Source organism: Protopterus annectens, chromosome 1.part0 (genome assembly GCF_019279795.1).
Source record: "Protopterus annectens isolate FY-2018-M chromosome 1.part0, PAN1.0, whole genome shotgun sequence".
In the NCBI taxonomy this organism is placed as follows: Eukaryota; Metazoa; Chordata; order Ceratodontiformes; family Protopteridae; genus Protopterus; species Protopterus annectens.
In genome coordinates, this window is record NC_056725.1 from 951,649,733 (window position 1) to 951,673,408 (window position 23,676).

The 23,676-nt window shown below is 40.5% G+C and overlaps 1 protein-coding gene across 1 annotated transcript in view; it reads right to left on the reverse strand.

The window, feature by feature from the left end:
• Positions 1–23,676, reverse strand: part of ARHGAP18 (Rho GTPase activating protein 18) — a 965,702-nt gene that overhangs the window by 201,434 nt on the left and 740,592 nt on the right. Inside the window, exon 10 of the mRNA XM_044064446.1 lies at positions 7,715–7,797. Coding sequence (XP_043920381.1) covers positions 7,715–7,797 — 83 coding nt within the window. The remainder of the gene's footprint in view (positions 1–7,714; positions 7,798–23,676) is intronic.

The window sequence follows — 23,676 nt, forward strand, 5'->3', positions numbered from 1 at the left end:
GTAAGATGAACATCTAAAATAATGTTGCATAATCAGTAGATGAAGAAACAGCATAAATGGCTTTAGTCACCAGTGAACCCTGCAAGGCCTTCAACAGCAGCAAGTTATCTTACCTTGATATTTTGTGACATGTCTGTCAAACCAACAAAAGCCAATACAGCAATCTTGTTTACTTAATAAATCAGTTGGGTAATAACTCTTATTCATATCTCCTTTAAAATTCAAAGATCTCTGGTTATAGCAACAGTGTTTTGTCAAGTAACTGGCTTCACAATTTCATTAAATATTTTACCACTGACATATCGCCACTGGCTTAGATAAACCCTGCTGGTGGACATTCTATCTACTAAAACTAACAGCATAGCCAGCTTAGGTACTTGCAATACCTGTGGCTGCAGGGCCCCCTTAATCATCTTCGCCTGTGTGTGGGCCCGACAAAAGCTGCTGCTGGTTAGGGAAAAAGTGAGGAGAAAAATGTGTTCATTTCCTAATTACACTCTTCAACCTGAACAGGGCTGTGACATTACCTTAATAGGATAAAGCTGATAATGAACATGAGCAAAGTAAGCACTAGACCGATCAGCAGTCAGAGTGACTGATCTCAGCGCAAACCTTGGATTTTAAGAAGTGCTGATGCTTTCGATTTTCAATGATGGTTTTCTCTTTCTGGGAGTTTTATAAATACTAGCAAAACAGAAGATAGTATAACTTTCAATTTCTTTGCTTAAGAATTCAGCACAATGCCAAAAATAATAGCAGAATAAAGGCTCAAAATCAGGAACATGTTTTAAATATTACTCTAATTCACTTAAAAAGCTAATAGAACGCCACCTTTTGCATCAGCATGCATTTTTTGGACAGTAAAACATATAAAACTCTGGTGTCTGGATTTATTGACCGTCTGTAATCCTGCATGACTTATTGGCAAATCAAGTGTTTTAGAAAGGACAGAGCAAAATTATGAACAAAATCAGGGAAGGTCTGTGAAATAAGGGGACAATGGCAGGTATGCATTACTTCTCAATGAGGTAAACAAAAGTGACTTACCCCTGTTGCTGTACCAGTGTGGCACAATGTATTGCTATTTGTTAAAATAAGTACAAAACTAGAATTGCTCTGTGTGTGTGTGTGTGTGTGTGTGTGTGTGTGTGTGTGTGTGTGTGTGTGTGTGTGTGTGTGTGTGTGTGTGTGTGTGTGTGTGTGTGTGTGTGTGTGTGTTTGTGTGTGTGTAAAATATCACAAGACCCACAGCAGTATTCTTCTGGGTATCAGTAAAATGCAGTTAACAAGTAATTATATTTCAATAGTAAGGCATAAAATATATCACAAAACATTCAGACACTTAGATCTTCTAGGAGTTTGGTGGTCCCCACTCCTCAGACTGTACAACTAGATTTAGGGGGCTCCCTTAATCATCCTTGATTGTGTGGGTGCACCACAAAAGCTGTTGCTGGTCGGTGAAAAATGAGGATAAAAATGTATTAATTTTCTGACTACACTCCAACTTAAATAAGGCTGTGATATCTGTTAGGATAAAGTTGATAATTGTCTCTGCTCTCAGCCTCACCCATTCTACAACCAGCCCTACTCAGATGTGTGTGTACAGAAACCTGTTGTAGGTATGTAGTAGGGGGAGCTGGGGATTGTGTGGTTATTACTTCTTTAATTTTCATTAAAGTCAAACTTTAGAGGGGTGCACAGGATGGTCATTACAGCTTGGGTTTGGGCCGAGTACTGAGTGTGGTCATTGTTTCTTTTACTTTTCTCAGAGACATCAGAGGTGTACAAATAAGGTTACTATAGCTTGTGTAGGGTAGTGTACTGTCTAGAAGCAACAAGCAGAATACATTACTGTAATCATCATTTGTTTCACTTTCCTCACAATCTCACATTGGGCACGTATACAGGTGGGTACCTTTGGGGTTAGAGGTGATGAGTTAGGAGGCATACTGTGCATATGCTGAAATACATGACAGTGGCCATTTGAACCTCTGCTTTCATCCAAATCTAGCACCAGGGGGGTTGCATACATAGCGACTGTCTTTTGGAGGGTTAGAAAGGCAGGCAGTATTCCCAGACATGATGTATATATCCCTACAATAACTGGCTTATTAGTTTATTGTGAGCTACTACTTTGACATCTTTGAACATTAAGCCTTGGGCACAACTTATATCTTCCATGAAAGAAAAAAAAATAAGATTGAAATTCTTTTTTTTTTACTCATGATTTGTGTTCAGGCTACAACTGGATAAAATGGCTGGGAAAATGCTCTAAAATGCATCCCAAAGCATATATAACCATATGGTTTCTTTAATCCTGGCTTGACTTATTTTGTACATGGTTATTACTGTACTATCTTGGCCAGGAAACGTGTGTTAAAAGGATGCAAGGAAAATTAAAGCTGAACAGCAAGAGTAAACTTCTTTCCTTAATCATAATTTCTGTTCAAGCCATCAATGGATGAAAAGGTTGTGCAAAAAGAAAAAAAAGCTTTAAAATGCAATTTAGAGCATATAGAAAGTTACGGCTTATTGAAAATGTTGAAGAGTGAGGCAAAATGTGAGAAGAGGAAGAAATAAGTTATGTGCATGGTGTGTAGAGCCTAAGATGGAGGAAAACAGAGGGGAGACTGGAGGATGTGGTGGGAGGGGCTGAAACAGTAGGCCTAGGCCTCCATTTCACCTAAGTCCAGACCTGTACATAAAGTTGTTATAATGTATCATTGCTGCAACTAAATGCCAGTAACTGTAAATGTCCCTTTGTGAGATGGGCCAACACAGTGTGGTACATAAGGCGGTAATAGTGTAAGAGCACTGTAGCTACAGGTCATCTGTGTGTACTACTCCTAAAAGTTTGCAGCATGAACTAAAAAGATGCTTAGCAGGGGTGGTAGTGACAGGGTGATACTTGGACTGGAAGTCCCTAAGGGGCTTCAAACTTGATATTTGCTGGGGACCCCCAAAATGATAATACCAGCCTTAAGAAACACGTCTGGGGTTTAAACATGAATGGGGAAGCTATATACATTCTTTAGTAACGGAGAGAGGTGTGGCTTAATTAGGACATAAATAAAAGGGAGATGATGCAATAGAAAGGCAAGATGAGCAACATTTTATACTAATATTTATGCATTTTATTTAATTATGTATATACTTTTGTTGACAATGAAAGACAAACTGGGCAACAGTAGCCCTTCTTCAATGGTGAGTCAAAGAAAAAACATTGATAATTCTAGCATCAGTATTATTATATTATTGCTATCTTTATGTAGTACATGGAGTGAGCTGATTAAACTTAAGTTCAGTAAAAAGCACCCTTAAAATGCACCTCTCTGACATCACAGAGGTGTATAATAAATATTTTACGCAACTTTCAGAGCCATTATACACTAGTCTTACACTAGACCATACACAGCAGCCACCATGGGACAGAGCTGGGAAACAGTAACAGTGTAAAATGCTTTGTGCGAGCACATAAAATCAGACTTAAGAGTTCAACAGTTTTGAAAGCTGTTAGTCCATCTGAGGACACATCTTCTGGCCACTGTCTGTGTGTCAGTGTGTTACACCTTTAGAAGTTGTAGAATACTTTGTCCTATACTGTTTTCTTAGCTTATAGTAGAGCAGGGTAACTAAAGCTCCATGTACTACAAAAAGTTATGAATAGGCTACTAATTAAAATTTTGTTTTTAATACGTTTTCAAGAAAATTATACAGAAACTCACTACTTGAGTCTAGCTCCTGAGATGAATTTCTCGAATACACTTCTCAAACACATTAACATATTGAATATGACTGGCAAACCTTTATAATCCTTTGTATTCAGTCTATATTCTTTGAAACGTTAGGTTATAAACACAAAACAAAAAAGTTAAAAACTGAAACATATGCAAAATTACAATGCATACATTACAGACAACAATTCGGAATGCAATACAACAGCCTTTTGCTACTCCGATCTACTTTGTTTCTTCCCCTAAAGAGATACTGCAAAAACAAATTACAATAAATGACAGAAAGACTGCTTAGAAACTTAAAAACAAAAAACAAAAACCTAATAAAACATTACCCAAGTCACAATAAAAATATACTAAGAAAGCTAGCACATTTGACTCCTTAAATGCAAACCGGAGGAACATTTGTACTTAAAATGGTAACTTCAATCATTAAAGGAACATAATCCTTAAGATAAAATACTATCACTATCATCATCATCATCAGCCTCCCTTTTCCCATTTTCTATATGGGGTCAGGATATCGTCTTACCTGCTGCCATCTCTCTCAATTCAATGCTATACACCTGCCCTCTTAAACACTCATGCCTGACTGTCTCAGATCTTCTCTCACACAATCCATCCACCTCTTTGCTGGACATCCTCGTTTTCTCTTACCTTCTTCCTGTCTGTCCCAAATCTTCTTCACCAGATTGTCTTCTGCTTTTCTTTACATGTCTAAAACCACTGCAGTTTGTTCTTTTTGATCTTTTCTGCAATTGGAGCTACTTTGGTTTCTGCTCTTATGTCCTCATTTCTTCATCTGTCCCACAGTTTACATCCTACCACCCTTCTCAGGAACTTCATTTCCATCACCACTAGCTTCTTCATCTGCTCAGCCTTTACTGCCCAGGTTTCTATACCATACACTAGTACTGGTCGCACCACTGTCTTGTACACCTTACTTTTCAGCTTCTTTGGCATTCTTCTGTCATAGACTACACCTGAGCATCTATGCCACTTGGCTGACAACCCACTTATTCTAGCTTTGACTTCTTCACTCAGACTTCCTTTCTCCTCAGTCATCCCTCCCAGATACCTGAAGCTGTTAACCTTTTCCACTGTCTTCCCTTCTATCTCAGTTCTGCGTGTCTTCTGATTTCCTCAATTTGCTGCCATTACCACTGTCTTATCTATGCTTGATTTCATCCCATATGCCTTCAGTTTTGCATTCCACTCCCCTATACTTTGCTGAAGTTCTTGCTCAGTCTGCCTGTAATGCCACATCAACTGTATAAAGCAACTTTGTTGATCTGTCCCCTCTGACCTGTTTGCTAATTGAGTCCATCACCCATATGTACAGCTGTGGGCTGAGAGCTGAACCCTGGTGCACACTCCCACTAGGAAGCCTTCTGTGAGACCTATCACTATTTGTACTTGAGTCACTGGGTCCTTGTACATAGCCTGCACTAATTCTGCCAATGTTTCTGGGACTTCAAACCACCACAGTACTGCCCAAAGCAGTTTTCCTGGGACATTGTAAAATGCTTTCTCCAAGTCTAGGAATGCCCATTTGGACACCAGCTTCTTCTCAACTATCTTGTCTCACTGCAAACATCAGGTCAGTTGTGCTGCATCCTCATCTGAATCCAAACTGCTCATGTCCATCCTGCATTCTACTACTCTGCATATCTGTTTATCAATCACCTTCTCCAGAACTTTCATGCAGTGTGACAGGAATTTGATACCTCTGTACTGCCCACAGTTGTGAATGTCCCCTTTGCTCTTGTACACTGGCAAGAGTATGCTTATTCGACAGTCATCTGGGATATGTATTTCACTTCACACTGCTATGAGAATCAACATGAGACATTTCTCCCCTATCTCACCCAGCATCTTTATCATATCTGCTGTGACCTCATCTGAGCCTGCTGTTTTCTCTGACTTCATCTTTCTTAGTGCTGCTCTTACTTTTTCTAAGGTGGGCTCCTCCTCTTCTCTCAACATATAGTGTTTCTGGGGCAGTACAGCTTCTGTTGGGTTTTCTTCATTCAGAAGCTGCTGAAAATACTCCTTCCGTCTACCTTTGATGTCCTGTGGACTGGTGAGCAGGTTGTTGCTGGCATCCCTTATGAAGGGTGTCTGACTGTCTTGTTTAGCTTTCTGTTTTTGCCTTGCAACCTGATATACTTTCTTTGTGCCACTGAGTCACCTTCCAGTATCTGGTACAGTGTCACCGATACCCTGTTCTTTGCTATCGCAACTCCTTTCTTTGCTTTTTTGTTAGCCAGCCAGTAGTCCTTTTATCCTAGTCAACATTTTGTGTCTCCCACTTTTTCCTGCACTCCTACTTTCTTTTGATGATTTCCCGAATCTCTGCATTCCACCACCAGCTTTCTTTAGGTACCTTATTTATGTACTAGGCTCAGCCACAAATCAGTTCTGTAGTCCTAATACATGCTATTTTGAGGTGCTGCCATTCTTCTTCAACTCCACCTATTTCCTTCTCTTCTTGGGGTGCTAGAGTCCTGAGTAATTCCTTGAACTGTTGTATTTTCTCTCCAGTCAACTTCCAGGTCTTCAGCCTGGTCTCTGTTGATCTTAGAGCCTCCTCTGACCACTGCTTGCAGCTGACCATGGCAACCAGTGGTTTATGCAGTGGGCTGACTGTTTCACTGGGAATGACTTTGCAATCATTTATTCTAACCCAGAGCCCTTTCTTTACTAAGAGTGAGTTGCATGTTGGCCACTTTTGTATGTGATCTTGTGACCATCTCCCTGTCAAACATGCATTGGTTACTGTTTTTGCCAGCAGAAGTCTAGAACAGCCTCTCCTTCTGTATTCCTGTTGCACCACCCATGTGGAACCAGGCAGTCCTCATATCCTGTTCTATCTGTCCCGATATATGCATTAAAGTAACCCATTATCAACACAATTCTTGTTGCCCTGCTTTATCTAGTAGGTCCTGCAACTGTTGTCTGAATGCTCTCTTTCCGTCACTATCACAACCCTGCTGTGGGCACTGTCTGAGATTACGAATATTGCCGTTCATTACACTGGAGTCTGATTGCCATGAGTCTGTCACTAATTCTGATGACATCCCCTTACTGCCATTTCTAGCCAGTCTTCCTCATGAATAGTAGACTCTGGATCTCAAGCCAAATGGCTTTGCTGAACTGCCCTTCCATCTTGTCTCCTGGATACATAGGATTTCCAGCCTCCTTCGTATCATCATGTCATCTACTTCCACACTGCAGTGAACCTATGTTGTTTGGCAGGTTGATTGGTTTTATGCACAAGTTTTGATCAACAGAGCTATTGTGGGTTACTAGACACTAGCCCACACTGGCCAATAAGGATACATACACCCCTCCCACCATTACAATGGGTCCCTGGCACAAGTCAGGGACTCAACCTACTTATCACTGGTAAATACACATGCCTACTTTGGTGATATTAGTCGACATGACAAAATCACCATCAAGTGTCTAGCCCTGCCACAGCGAGCAGTCTGTGATCTGTGTTCTATCTTGAGGATACTGCACACCACAGTAGATGCCCAAAGCAGTTGGTCTGTACAACTCTTCCCCCTTTAGGACACCATATAGAGTCTGTGCTGCTGCCCACAGCTCCAGTCATTGGTCAGTTTGAGATGGAAACACTCAGTGTTTTTTTACGGTGGGAGGAACCCACAGAGATACAGGGAGAACATGTAAACTCCAAACAGGCACTGGCCGGAGGTCAGGATCAAATCTTATACCTTATGCATGGGAGGCGAAGACCTTAACCATTATGCCAACTGGTCTCTCAGATCAAATACTACACTGACCAGTAAAGTGAAGTGTGGTGATAAGTTTATTGGCAAAGTAATACAGTATGCAAATAACAAACTTTTTAAGCTTTCTACTTGATAAGAACTATGAGAAGCTTCCTAGAAATGTCTGACATATTTTTTTAATTACAGTAAATTGTTTTTTACTATAAAGTACTGAGTCTGTACCTTCAACATATCCCTGTTTGGAGCTGGAAGTAGGAGGACTAGAAGATTAAGGGCCTGCAGCTGCTGTTTCCTTGTTGGAAGATCTGCCAAACAGATGAAAAGAATCACAATTACCTCAAACGTTGTTGAAGAAAACTTCTACCTAATGGTTAACACCATGTACTTTACTACACAGGCACATTTTCAATACTCTTTTCATAGGACATTTGCAATCAATACTCTTTTCATAGGACATTTGCAATCAGTGCTAGAAATAAGTATCACAATGTATGAACACGTCATTTAAAAATGTGGTGAGTGTTAATAATCATTACTAAATCACGCTTATCTTTTTTCTTGTATATAATTCTTGAAACATTTTTCAGCTTTCAATAGAAATGACAGTATCATATGACCATTATTTAGCAAGCATCCTGTAAATTATCGAAGTATTCAAATTTACACATTTATTTCAATGCACTTCAGTGCCTGACATATGGCATGACTTACTGGTGTGCACCCCAGTATGTCTTGAAGTTTGTGAAGATTAGCTGTTTATCCTGATTACATCTCAAAAGGCAGAAGCATTCACATGATGCTGTGATTAGACATGACTGTTATGCTAAACATTTTAGTAAAGATAAGCCAAAGTATCAAAATTCTACTGCTCAAAATACAGTTTACTTTACCCTCAGTCTGATATAATCCAATTTATATCCTCAAACAAAAACCTGCTAAAGAGGAAAACAACCTATTGCTCATAACAGCTACATACAAATAAAAAAGCATAAACAATTTCAACTTCCATTAAAAAAAAAAAAAAAACACTTCTGGCTAACCACTGGGTGTAGCCGGGCATACTCTTTGTACACTAACAGCTACATTTTTTGTTTTGTGAGCATCACATCAACATGTCTTATTTTAGTCATATTACATCTACAACTGTCTAAATAAATGCCTCCAACAACCGGTGCAATACTAATAATCTAAAAGAAATATCTTTAATAGTTTTAAGGGAAACTGCTGAAAATGTTATGCACATTTATTAAGTTCTTGGGGGGGGGGGGGGGGGCAGCATTTTGAGAGATGTGTCCATTTTTAAATGATGGCTATCAGGGGCAGGTAACACTAAGAATTTGTGAGTACAAAATGGAATTTGCTTGCTACACCCCTGGGCTAACAACAATTTGTATGCATTAATCATGTTTAACACACATTTTGAAGTTTTAAAAGTTTATAATTGTTTATACAGAAATGAGATTAGGCAATTGTAAACTTAAACTTTCAAAATGTCCACTATGAATAGCATATATCTATATAGCGTTCTAGTCTTCATAACCAAAGCAGTTTTACAGCTATATTAGTATAATGTTATTTAATTTGCATGTGCAGCTTCTCTTCCTGGGTCCCATCTATAAGTAGGCCTTGCCCAGTATGATAAAATGAGCAAGCAAAGCAAAAAGAAACTACTGCAATAAAATAAAAATAAATAAACAAATACATAACACAATGCATAAACAATATGGCTGGCTCTCATTTTGTGTCATAATTCTATTAACACAGGCCTTAGACTGTTGCATGTAACTGTATGGTACTGTCATCACATTGTAATAAGACAATGTGACAAAGGCACTACAGTCATCACTGTATGCAGGCTAACTGAGTTTATGTTATTTGTTGGATGCCACATGTGGATTGTAAACTCATCAAGCACACCTCAGTCAGGCAGGCAACATTCTACTTCCACTCCATCAACAACTCTGATGCCATGAGTGTAACATATTTACCACGCCATGATGACTGCTTCCATGGGTTCCGTCTCCAAAAAATGCATCACAGCATTCCACATGTCTACTACCCTGTCCCACTGTGAATAATAACTTACTGTAGTACAGACAGTATTTATACCTTAACCCTGTATGTAGCCTTTCTCCACATATAGCCAGTCTATTTTTTTTTGCATGATTTGCTACCCCACATTAGCACATAGCAACACTGGCCAATTCAAGTACTTTGAACTTTTTATTTCTGATTTCTAATATAGTTGCCCATACCAGTAAATGTTTCTTTATTTGATTAATATCATATTACATTTGCATGGTTGTGGTGGCAAAAGGAGATAGCAAGCTTATCCTGTCTAATTTTTATATGTATTTAATATTATGTCTCCCCTCCTCTCCCATCTTACCCCTCACCTCTTCTACACCTGTCCCGTGCTCTCTCAAATGCCCCCATGAATTCCTTCACCAACAGCTGTTCTGTAGTCGCTCTCCCATGGCAAAAAACCCTCTGTGAAGAAATACTTTTGGAGATCAAAGCAGTAATTTCTACACAAAATCTCCTGCCTAAGTAGCCCTTTTTATTCTTCCTATTCTGATGCACCCTTTGCATATCCTTGACATGACCTTATGTAGCAATGGCACTTCCTACCTTTAACTCTGCTAGGGTCAGGTAGTTGTACTCCCTAACCATCCTGTGTCTCATTCTTCTGGCTGTCTGATCTCCTTCTTCTAGAACTGCACATAATATTCAAGGCATTGTAAGATAAAGACCCCATATAACAAGAGCATTACCTCTAATTCCATATTCTCTCCCCTTAAAATATCCCACACAATTCAACTACAGGCTGCCACGTGCCTCTCATTTTGCTTCTGGTGGTTCAGTCTGTTCTGCTGCTGTCAGTCCTGCTTCTCCCAACTGATTACACACATGGTTGTTGTGCTCCTCCTGCGCTACATTAACTTGTCTATACAGATCTGCAGCTGCCACCTTTCTATCCACTTAGCCAACCCTTTAAAGCCTTCCTCAGATGTTTTCCCATATCCCACTGATGACCATAACCTGGAGATACCACCAAGTCTATTTCCTCATACATATATATATATATATATATATATATATATGAAAAACAAAGACACTGATGTGCCCTGGACTCAGGACCGACTCCGGTAGCACTGTACCAATACCCTGCCTTACTCCTGATATTGTCATCTCATCACATATCTCTGCTTTCAGCTATGTACACATACAAGAATCCCTTTCTTTTCCCTTGCCATTTACAATGGTGTAGCTGGATAAAGCCCTGTCTATGACCTAAGTGTTCAAGGTTTGATTAATGGCTTGGGCATTGCCTTATCCTAGAAAAGGCAGCCTGGGTAACATAGTATCAAGATTCCTCAAAAAAGGGACAGCAGATGTATATGTGTTCCAAAGGCATGCAGGGAGCTCACACAGCAGCATCAATGTAGCATTTATTGCAGGTGCATAGGTGTGTGCATAGAAATGTATAGTGCCCCCACACTCTTGTAATTCACAAGGAGTGTAGTTAGAACTATCCTCTCAAAGCCCCTGATGCCTGCCTGTATGGCAGCTCTTGCAACTGACTCATATCCACGAGGAAAGACCAGGGCAGATGGAGTAAATGAGGACTTTGGTCACCAGACAACAGAGGGAAAAAATAATACAAAAAAAATATTTCCTTAGTCTTGATTTAAACCCTATGCTTACAATTTTCATTACAGCCTTCTGTGCGGTAATGAGTAAAAGACATTGGTGAATTCCAAATAGACCACATTTATTGGTATTCCATTGTCAACTTCTCTGGCCAGCCAGTCATAAACCTGTAATAAGTTTGTCTAACAGCCTCTTTGATATATGAATCCATGTTGGGTACTGTAATAGACATAACTGTCCTCTAAAAATGAACAGCCTTTCTCAAAGGTTTCTCTTTGACATGAGTCTTGCATGTCTTTACCATGGTGGAAGATATGTCATATCTGCCCCAGAGCCAGATCCAGCACTAGGTGACATAGGCAGTTGCCTAGGGCCCCGTGGCTGGGGAGGGGCCCACTCTGACCAGGCGGTATAAACATTTATTTTAATAATATATTAAAAAAAACTTCTTAATACCGCAGTGGAGGTGTCCTCTCCTTTAAGAAGAAAGTACAGTTTTGTACCTACCATAAATGTAGATGTCCGATAGGAATGCATCTGCAGTCCTTACAAATGGGTTGTCCTGTCATCAGGCAGCCCTTCGGTCGGCCGGATTCCAAAGTCTGGGTCTGGCCTCGGCTGGTGTCGCACTTCACCCGACGTCATTGCTGCAGTTACTCGGGTATAAAGGCATCAGCCGACGCCATTTTCCTCAGTGTTTCTTGCCCCAGATGCCAGGTGCCCTCTAGGAAGGCTAAATTTTGATAATTGCCAATGATTCAAAATATTAGAGAGCAAACAAAAAATAAGCATGTATGTACATATATACAAACAAATACACCATAATAGATTCCCCCAGCTAGCTATAAGAGGGGCAAATACCCTAGGAGTACAACAGAGGGGAAGGAGGGTGGGTAATCCTGACTGCAGATGCATTCCTATCGGACATCTACATTTATGGTAGGTACAAAACTGTACTATGTCCTTCAAGGATGCATCTGCAGTCCTTACAAATGGGTAGAATACCATAGCCAAACTGGGGGAGGAGGAAAGATAGAATTATGGTGTAGTTAAGATCCCTTGCAAAACAGCAGTGGCAAAACCTGCTCGGGATCTAGAGTATAAAGGTAAATTATAATGCTTGGCAAATGTATGCACGGAGCTCCAAGTAGCAGCCTCTAAAATGTCTTTGGTAGCCACTCCTCGTAGAAAAGCTGTGGTAGTGGCTGTAGCTCTTGTAGAGTGAGGCCTGATGTTGTCTGGAGTTTTCTTTCCATGGAAGGAGTAACAAAATCTAATGCAATTTCCTATCCACTTAGATATTGTCTGTTTTGAAATTGCTTTCCCTTCCATTCCTGCTGCATATGCTACCCGTAGTTGGTCAGTTTTTCTACTGCTCTTGGTCCTGTCCAGGTAGTAGCGTAATTGTCTGTGTACATCCAAGGTATGCAACAGTCTTTCTCCCCTGTTCTGTGGATTGGGGAAGAATGTAGGTAGGTGGATAGCCTGATTTAAAGATACTCTGGAGACCACCTTAGGCATAAAAGTAGGATTTGTTCTCATGGACACTCTATCTTGATGGAAGATCAGAAAGGGTTGTACTGCCATTAATGCCTGTAGCTCAGAAACCCTTCTTGCTGAAGTGATTGCCAGCAGGAAAGCAGTTTTCCATGATAAGTATTGCAATTCTGCTGTTGCTGCTGGTTCGAAAGGAGGTAGTGTCAATTTTTCTAGCACAAAGTTCAAGTCCCATGCAGGTAATGGTGGCTTCCTAGGAGGTTTTACATTTTTAATTCCTCTCAGAAACTGCTTGAGCAGAGGATGTGAGAAAACTGGAGGATCCAAGTCGTATTCTGCTGAAATAGCTGAGGCATGAATCTTAATGGAAGAGTAGGACAGGCCTTTGTGGAATAGCTCTGCCAGGTATTCCAGGATGTTGGCTATGTTTACCAGTGACACATCTTCCCCTTTAGCAGTACTCCAAATGAGATATCTTTTCCATTTTGCTGAATAGGTTTTCCTTGTTGAAGGTCTGCGAGCTTCCAAGATAATGTCCTTAACCCTTTGGGATAAATTTGGGTTAATTTGTCTTATGCAATGTTCCAGGCAGTCAGCTGCAGAGTTTTCAGGTTTGGATGCAGGGTGTTGTAATTGTCCTGAGTTAACAGCAAGGGAACTAGGTGTAAGGGCCATATCTGTTCCCGAGACATGCTCCTCAGTAATGGGTACCAATGTTGCCTTGGCCAATCTGGAGCTATCAGAATGATCCTTGGACGGTCCTCTTTGATCTTCAATAGCACCTTGTGCATCAAAGGAAGAGGTGGGAATGCATATACTGTCAGATTTTTCCAACTGAAGGATAGGGAGTCCACCTTCCATGCCAGTGGGTGGTACGTCCTGGTGCAGAATTTCTTTAATTGGTAATTGAGTGGGGATGCAAATAAGTCTATTTCTGGGAGACCCCATTTTCTTGTAATGGTTTTGAAGATGTCCGGATGCAGCATCCATTCGTGGGCGTCCGTGGTAGTCCTGCTTAATATGTCTGCTAGAGTGTTTTCTTTTCCTGGTACAAAGATTGCTTGTAACTGAATGTTGTAACTCAGGGCCACATTCCAGAGGTCCAGGGCCATCCGGCATAGAGGGTACGAATGTGTGCCTCCCTGCTTGTTGATGTACCACATAACTGTGGTGTTGTCTGTCCTTATCATCAATTGGCCTTGTCGAAGAAATGGCTTGAAAGTCTGAATTGCCAGTTTTACTGCCAGCATTTCCTTTAGGTTTATGTGTAGGTGCAGCTGCTCTTGAGTCCATAAACCCTGTATGCATTTGTCCATCATGTGGGCCCCCCAACCGAGGTCTGAGGCGTCCGTTGTGATGGTTTGGCTTGGTTGAGTGCTGAGGAAGGGCAATCCTTCATTTGATTGACAGGCCTGAGCCCACCATTGGAACTCTTGCTTCAGGCATGGAATTATTGGAATTTGTGCTTCTAGGCTGTGCCTGTGCTGAGACCATAAATTCCTTAGGTACCACTGTAGCTTTCTCATATGCAGTCTGGCATGTGGGACCAATATTATGCAGGATGCCATGAATCCCAATGCTTGTAGGACTTTTCTTGCTGTTAGATGGTTTTGTTTTGTTAATGCCAAGAAGTAGAGAGGGAGTTGCTCCTGTTTTTCTACTGTTAGGAATGCCATTTGTTTGGATGTGTCCAGCTCCGCACCCAAAAAGGTTATCTTTTGGGATGGTATCAGCCTTGACTTTTTTATGTTGACTGTATATCCCAGGGCTTGTAGAAGGTAAATGACTCTTTTCAAGTCTTCTGCTAGCTTGTTTTTGTTGTCCGCTTGTATCAGGCAGTCGTCCAGGTAAGGGTAGATTTGGATCCCCTGAAGCCTGCAATGAGCGATTACTGATGCCAGGCATTTCGTGAACACTCTGGGCGCAGTAGATAAGCCAAAGGGCAATGCTGAGAATTGATAATGCTCTGATCCTGCAAGAAATCTGAGGTATCTTCTGCAATTTGGTCATATGGGGACGTGCAGGTATGCCTCCTTGAGATCTAGAGTTACCAGCCAAGACTCCTTGCCCAACATGGGAAGAAGCTGCTGTAGGGTTAGCATTTTGAATTTTGGAACAATGAGGAAAGTGTTTAAAGCGGACAGATCGAGAATAGGTCTCCATTTGCCTTCTTTCCTTGGTACTAGGAAGAGTCTGGAGTAAAAGCCCTTTCCTTGCTCCATATATGGTACCTTTTCCACAGCTCTCATCTTTTATAATTGATTTACTTGTTGTAGAGCTTCTGCCTTTTGATTTGGAGGTAGGTTTGGCATTCCTCTCTTTCCTGGTAGAGTATGGAAATGAAACCTGTAACCTTGGTCTATTGTCTGCAAAATCCACTTGTCTCTTGTGATGTAATGCCAGTTCTTTGAAAATAAAACTAGCTTCCCGCCTAAGGGTGCTTCTAGTTGTTCCCTGGTAGGCGGTGCCAGAGCCAAGTCACTGTGATTGTCCTGTAGTAGTGGTGGTGGCTGTGTCTGTGCCCCGCTGGTTGTTACCCTGCCACTGGCATCCCCTGTAGGCTCCCCTGGATTGGCTTCTGCCTCTTGAACGCCTGTTCCTGCCTCTCTGTGCTTTGGAGGAGTCTGGAAAGGACCAATTCTTAGAGGGCCAATTCCTGCTAAACCTTGGAGGTTGGACCTGTAAGAAATCTTTCACTGTTTGGACAGATTTTGCCTTCTCTTCCATCTTCTTCAGCACCTGTTGTGCAGGACAGCCAAACAAATTGATCTTGTCCATGGGAGCATCTAGTAGCTTTGATTTGACATGGTCTGGTAAGGCCTGCTCTTTTAACCACGCATGCCTTCTGATAACAGTGCCAGTCATGGCTGATCTAAAGGAAGCCTCCAGTGCATCATAGCCGCATTTTAAAGAATGGTTACTAACTTGCTGAATGTTATGTACCATTTCCTGAACATATTTCTTGTCTAAAGGTTCATCAGAGGACAGTTTTTTGGTTAACTGGTCTAGCATAAATTCTTGATACTGGATCATGTGAAATTGACAGTTCAAGGCCCTAGCTGACAGAGTAGCAGAAGTGTAAACTTTTTTACCCCATCTCTAAGGACCTGGATTCCCTTTCAGAGGGAGGGATTTTGGCAGAGGTAGATGCTACAGCCTTAGGCCCCTGGGAGATAGTCTCGGGATCTGCAAAAGGAGCCTTGTATAAATGGTGATGTGTGTCCGGGACCCTGTAGAACCTATCGGGCTTAGCAGGGGCCGGAGGTAATGAATCAGGAGCAGTACAAGCATCATTAAATGCATCATCTACAACAGAAAGAACTGGAGGTATAGCTAAAGGCCTATGTTGTGGTAAATGCAAAAGGTTCTAAGCCTTTTCTGGAGTCTGAAAAATCTTGGCCCTGCCACTGAAATTGTTCCCTCATAGCATGCAAGGTTTCCCCAAAGGAAAATTCCTCAGGCGGAGAGGCAGAAGGGATGGACTCTTCAGCATCAGAGTCTTCATAAGGGGAAAAAGGAGCCTCTGGAGGGTCTGTATTATCTGAATCATCAGAGGAATCATCTGAGGAAACTGGCTCAGGGGGCTCTGCTCTAGGCCTCTTCTCTGGAGGTGGGTGAGAGGCCCTGTCTGGGTGAGGTTGGGATCCCCTGATTAAAGAAATGAGATCCTCTGCTAGACTAAGCATTTGGGGGTCTTAACTGGCACAGATTTAGTAGCTTTAAGCTGCTTTAGACCTGGCAAAGGCCTTAATGGACATGGCTGCAGGAGGCCTAGCAGCTCCATGTGCAGGGGTTGAAATATCCAAGGGAATAGTGTCAGATAATTCCTGAGAAACCACAACTGCAGGTTGGATTTCAGAAGCCAATTCCACCAGGTTGGAAGAGGCCTCGGTAGAAGGTAAGCTTTCGGCTGAAGGAAGAACCGCTTGCTCGGTTTCAGCCGAAACCAAGACACTCGTGGTTGTCTTAACCCGAAACCGCGGACCGCGAGTGTCGGTCCTTTTCCTTGTGTTTTTTGGATATTTGTGAAGTCGGTGGATCCAACGGCATAATATAAGCAAAATCAGAGCCGAAAAACTGCTCAGCAAATTCCGACCGACGTCTAAGCGTCCGTCGGTTAAAAGAAGCACAGGCTAGACAAGCTGCTACGTCGTGGTCTGGGCCTAAACAAGGTAAGCAGTAAGAGTGGAAATCTTTATGAGGTATTTGTTTCCCACAAGTTAAACAGTTATTCACTTTTTCTGACATCGGCTGAGGCAAGAAAGAGTCCCCAACGGGGTACTTAGCTTTTTAGAAGTCTTCGGTAGTAATAGAATTATTCGGTAGTAGTAATCTCTGGTTCTGACCGACCGGCACTTACGAACAGCTTCTGCTTCGGGCGCCACGCGGCAAGAAAGACTGAGGAAAATGGCGTCGGCTGATGCCTTTATACCCGAGTAACTGCAGCAATGACGTCGGGTGAAGTGCGACACCAGCCGAGGCCAGACCCAGACTTTGGAATCCGGCCGACCGAAGGGCTGCCTGATGACAGGACAACCCATTTGTAAGGACTGCAGATGCATCCTTGAAGGACATCCATATATCCATCACATGCACACCACCGTGGAAGTAAAAGCATTTCATGCTTGTGCATGGAATTTAAGGTATCTGTTTTGTTAAAAGAGAAGGTGAAAGTGTGTGTGTGTGTGTGTGTGTGTGTGTGTGTGTGTGTGTGTGTGTGTGTGTGTGTGTGTGTGTATATAGAGAGAGAATGTGTGTGTGTGTGTGTGTGTGTGTGTGTGTGTGTGTGTGTGTGTGTGTGTGTGTGTGTGTGTGTGTGCATGTATGTGTATGTAATTTAAACTAGCCATTCTGTTTGCATGAGAGATAGTGTGTGTGTGTAAGTAATTTAAACTTGCGCATGAGAGAAAGTGTGTTTGTGTCTGAATGTACATAATTTAAACTAGCCATTTCATTTCTGTACAAGAGAGAAAGTCTGTGCATGTGTATGTAATTTTAAACTAGTTATTCTGTCTGTATGAGAGATAAAGTGTGTGTATGTGTGTTGCTGTATGAGAGAGAAGGTGTGTTTGTGTGTGTGTGTGTGTGTGTGTGTGTGAGAGAGAGAGAGACATAGAACGTATGTGTATGTATGTGCTGCTGTGTGAGAGTACAGAGAACGTAGGTATAGGTGTGTTTGTGTGTTTAACATACCTCTCAACTGACCATATTTTTGTCTCATATTTTTGGCCAAGTCTTCATAAAATGTGTGGTTTTCTGGCAATTAAGGGAGGATTGAAGTCACTAAATAATGGCATACGAGTTTCAGACTTTATATCTTTCAGGAAATGCACGCTAACACAAATCCTATTCTAGCAATTTTCTAAGTTAATAAGTGCAATATTTAAAATCTATCCCTATTTTTGGGCCACTGTATCTCCATTGTTTTAGGCTTTGTCCAGATTTCTTGTACTAAGAGGTTCAGAGGTATGAATACCTCTCAACTGTCCAGCTTTTTTTGCCTCATATTTTTGGCATACTCCTCATACAATGTGTGGTTTCCTAGCAATTCATGGAGGATTGAAATCACTAAATAATGACATATGGGTTTCAGACTTCATATCCTTCAGAAAAATGCATGCTAACACAAATCCTGTTATTCTAGCAACTTTCTAAGTCTATAAGAGCAATATTTAAAATCTATCCTTATTTTTGGGCCTTTGTCCCCCACCCCATTATTTTAGGATTTGTCCAGATCTCTTATGCTAAAGAGGTTAAGAGCTATGGAGGGGTGGTATATAATGCCCTAGTTGGGGAGAAGTCAGGTTAGTCAATTAACTTGATCAGGCCTGACCCTGTAACTTGGTTACAAGAGACAATGCCTGAATCCTCTACACCAACTACCAGACTGCTGAAGGAATTGTGAGCTTCAGCGGAGGCAAGAGCCTGAATCCTCTACACCAACTACAGGAAATCTGATGGAACTGTGTGTTTGAGTTTCAGTACATTTTCAGGGAAGTGTGAGTTTCAGTGCATTTTCAAGGGATTATGAGTTTCAATGCATTGTCATGGAATTGTGAGTTTCAAGGGAAGAGAAAATTACTGTTGCTTATGTTGTCTGTTTTCAATGTGCAGCTGTCTTATTTAGCAAATGGCAGTCACTGTTCGCACTGTAGAATTTGAAAGCAGTGTTAGTAGCATAATTGCCTTTTGTGCAGAAGGCTGTGGATTCTACTCCCACATCATGTAGATGGAGTGCTGGTATTGCAGTGCTCTTTTGATTGCTGATTATTTGGTGCAATTTAAGGGGGATAGGGGTCCTGCGCTCTTCAGTGTGTCCTCCTTAGTATGAGATGCATCATAACTATGAACATGTCAGTTTGTTAGTCATTCCCTATTGCAATATTAGCAGCTTAACAATTTTTTTAATGTTACATAGGCAATTAATTCTTCAAGTGCAGCAGGCACTAAATTTGCAGAGGAAATACAGAAATGTAAAGTGTTAGCTAGTAGCAACCTCTTCATTAGTTAACACATCTGATTTAGATTTATTGGCCTGAATTTGTTCATTAACAGACTTAAAAAAAAAAAAAAAAGTTGTGCATTCAGAACTACCATATAGCTGAAACACCTGATGTCCTTAAGGGGTCCATTTGCATACATCCCATTATCCTCATTTACAAGAGGTTTTAAGGAATCACACAGTGAAAACTCAAGCTTGGCTAGGATTTTCTTGTAACTTTTTACTAACTGGTTTGGCTGTGTGCCCTGTTTACTCTTTTATTTAGATCACTTTAATGTGGAATTATTTAGATAACTTTTAATTCTGCAGAGATTGTGCTTATTTACCGATAAATTAGAGAGTCAATTACCTGAACTAATTGGGACCTAGGGTAGTTTGGCTAATCAAACTATCTGGATAATCAAACATATAATTGAACCAGATAAAAAACTTCTAAAAATGTTTTTGATTAACATTAAACAAGAAAAACTAAACAAATATACTGCAAGTACAAAACTGTATATTATTGTAGTACACAAACTAAAAAAAAACAATCATAAGTGAATACGTACACCATTTACATATTCAGACTTTATGATTTTCCTACCTGAAAACTGTGGAAGGCTGCATTTGGATAACTGATGTTTCAGATAATGGACTCTGTGTTGTATTGGTGGATTGTAATCACAGATGTCTCAGTGGGAGCACCGAGTGGTGTGGAGGGGGGTGCCATGGAGCCCTTTTGCCTAGGGCACCAGCTGACCTAAGGCCGCTCCTGCACAGCATGTATGTGAGGGAATGTATTTTACATATTCAGTTTACGGAAATATTTACTATCATTACTCAGTAACTTGCACAAGGGCTTGAAATAGTTCACAGACATTTAAATTATTAATAACTTCTGCAGTGATTTAGTCAGGAAAATACATCACGAAGTCTGTATTTGACAACACTATTCATCAATATTTAAATGTCTTAATATAGGTCTGTAGGTTCATAAAGTTATAAGACATTACCATTGATAAATAAAATATGTGTTTCAATAGTAGATAATGTTGCCCACTATATCCATTCTCTGTGATGTGCAGATCATGAATGATGTTTTGGTGTATATTTATATCTATCCCCTTCAGATGCTTGAAGTTTCAAAACTTTGAACTTCAAAAGGCCCGATATTGTAAGATCGAAGTTTTGAAATTTTGAATGTTCTGAATGGAGATAACCATACAGTGCGGAACAGGAAATGTACAGTTTTCCTCACTGTAGTGCAATCTCGGAGTTGGTATACTTACTTAGCAGGGGGTGAGGGAGGCACAACCCCCCAAATGGAGGTGTAGGGGGGCTTGCCCCTCCCCTGCCAAAATGTAAAAAAAAAAACTTTGAACTTATGATCTCAGCTTTTTGAAGTTCAAAGTTTTGCAACTTTGAGCTTCCAAAGTAGATATATATAATATATATATATATATATATATATATATATATATATATATATATATATATATTTATTTATTTTATTTTATTTTACATTTGTTAACCGGGAAGGCCCCACTGGATATATGTCCATTTTTAGCGGAGGCCTGGGGAGAAAAGTTCCATACAGTAGACGTAAGAGAACAGCATAACACAATGCAAAATACAATAGAGAAATACAATCCAGAGAAATTTTTACATATTTACATAATGAAACAATTCCACTTTTAGTATAATTCAAGATAGAGGTTATACAATATATTTGTAGTCATTTTCCAAGTTCTCAGCCCAACATTCAAGAGGTACATATATATTTGTGTGTTTCTTTGTAGGTTACATAAAATACGTTCTAGATTTCACTTAAGCACATGTTAGTACAGAATAATACAGGTTAGGATTCAGAGACACTGCTAAGAGACCCTAATTGGGTGCACAGTAGTAAAGTGGGGGGAATTAGTCAGGGGTAGAGCAAGGACAGAGCCATCGCAACGTGAAGTATTGAGTAATGTTTTTTTGAAATTGGGTTGGAGAGGGTTGTAAGGTTAGTTATGTAGGAAGAGAGTTCCAGACTTTACCAACTGAGTTCATAAACAGAGTGTCCCCAGCAGAGTTGTTCGCTTTGAAGGTGAAAGCTAACATTTTGTTAGAGGATCGAAGAGTTTTAAGGTTATGGTAGGAGGTGATGAGAGTTTTAAGGTCGGGGGTCCATTCTGGCTGGTAGAGAATCTTGTGGGCGGTTATTAGTTGGTTACTTAGTAAAATGTTAGGTAGTTCAAGCCAGTTTAGTAGTTTGAGGTTGTAGCAATGATGGGTCCTTATAGGCATAGGCGGTGGCAAATCTGGCAATGTGATTATTGCAGGTTGTGAGCTTGTTCAGGGAGGATTTACTCAGGATGGTGAATAAGGGGGGAGGCATAGAGAAGTGTGGATAGGAGATGAGTGCAAGCAAGAACAGTTCTGGCTAGGGGAGTTAAGAAGGGTTTGATTCTATGTAGAGAGCCAAGTTGTTTTTTAGTTACTGTTTTGATGGTGTGGTCGATATGCAAATCAAACTTTAGGTTGTTGTCAATTATAACTCCTAGTAGTTTGGTTGAGGGGTCTGGTGAGATAATAGTGCCATTGTTAGATGTACTGGAGTAGTGGAGAAGGTTAAAGAGGAGGTCTTATGAGATGGGGAGAACAGCAGCAGTTTGTTTTTTTTGGGGTTTAATATGAGACGGCGATAGAGGAGCCAATTTTCAACTATGCTAAATGTGTTTTGAGATAGTATCAGTAGTTCTTCTGGGGTTGTGGCAGAACAGATTAGGGTTGAGTCGTCCATGTATTGAATACAGGTAGTATCTGGTATTACTTTATGCAAGTCATTAATGAATATGGAAAATAGGAGTGGCCCTAAGATGGATCCTTGGGGGACTCCAAGTGTTACAGGTAAAAGGGTAGATAAGTTACCTTTCCACAGGCCTGCCTGTTGTCTACTCCCAGATATGACTTAAACCATCGTATACCATGGGTGTCGAGGGTGATTTTTTCTAGGGTTTGCAGGAGAAGTTGATAGTTTACCATGTCAAAAGCTTTAGAAAGATATATATATATATATATATATATATATAAAAACATAAAAAAACTTGATTATTCATGCAGTTAAACTGCATCTAAGATACCTTTATTCAGATTTTTATGCAGGCAAAATGAAGGCTACACTCACAATGAGTCAGAAATGACTAGGGATGGAAATGAATGCAGAGTTCAGGAATAATGGTTAGATATTCAGATGGTGAAATGAAGTAGGAATGGAGAGAGAAAGGAATGGAGAGAGAAAGAAGGTGTATATCAAAAAAAGGAGATACTCCAGGATACAAGACAAATATAAAACAGTACCAAAATTAAACCCAGAAGAGATCGCCTTAGCTCTTAGATCTGGTAGAATGAACGCTTTTAATCTTCTCCCAGCAGGACAAGGTTTATGCCACAGACCCGTATGCCTTCATTGCAAAGGCCTACTGGTCTAAAGTGGATTTGCATGGCAGAGTAGAAGTACCAGCTGATGACTATCAGGACATGGGCATTCAATGAGGTACCACATCTATGAGTACAATATGAAAGTGCCATGTGTAGCTCAAAAAGATGCAAAATGCATTACAGAATGTCTGGGAGAAAAACACAGAAGGAGATCAACCATCTAGTAAATGGCTACTTCAGAAACACTACCTTAATTATCCTAACTCAATGAAATTGAAAGACCAAGAATGCTTGTTTTAATATATATATATATATATATATATATATATATATATATATATATATATATATATATATATATATATATATATACACATACACACACACACACACTCACATTACACTTTCTTTTTTGTTGACCAGGAAAAAAAAAGCTGGTTGTACATGCCGACTTTTTTGAATGTGGGCATTATGGTAGAGAGGGGATCAGGAATTTATCCTTTCCACACATGTGATCTCAGAGTTGGTATATGGTTATATTCTGTATGATGGAACATTCTTAATGTTGATCTCAAAACACCAACAAAAATGTTTGAACATAAAGAATATCAAATGCAAAAAAATCTCAAACTAAAAAATATTGAGAAAGGAAAACTATTTAGTTCCAGATATTAACACTAACCCTCCCAATAATCTGTCTAAATAGTGGCAGTGTTCCAGGAAGGATTTTATTTCAGTAAGGTGTAGGGTATGGATTGAGGGAAGGGACAGCAATATGGTTAGGGTTAGCACTTATTACTAATGTGGTGCAGGGGGGTGGAGCACTGCCACTACACAAGACACATTCGCAGAAAACACGCACGCACACACACACACACACACACACACACACACACACACACACACACACACACACACACACTAAACACTACATCTATCCCCTCGCCTAACCCTGGCACTAAACCTAAAATATAAACGCTCCTATCCCTAACCTACCCCGCCCTAACCCTAAATCTCAGCACATGCACCAACACTCTCACCCCCTCCAACCTTACTCTGCTATCTCAACAAAGCATAACTTCATAATTTGCACTGCTCAACTATCTCTATCATCAAAAGTAAG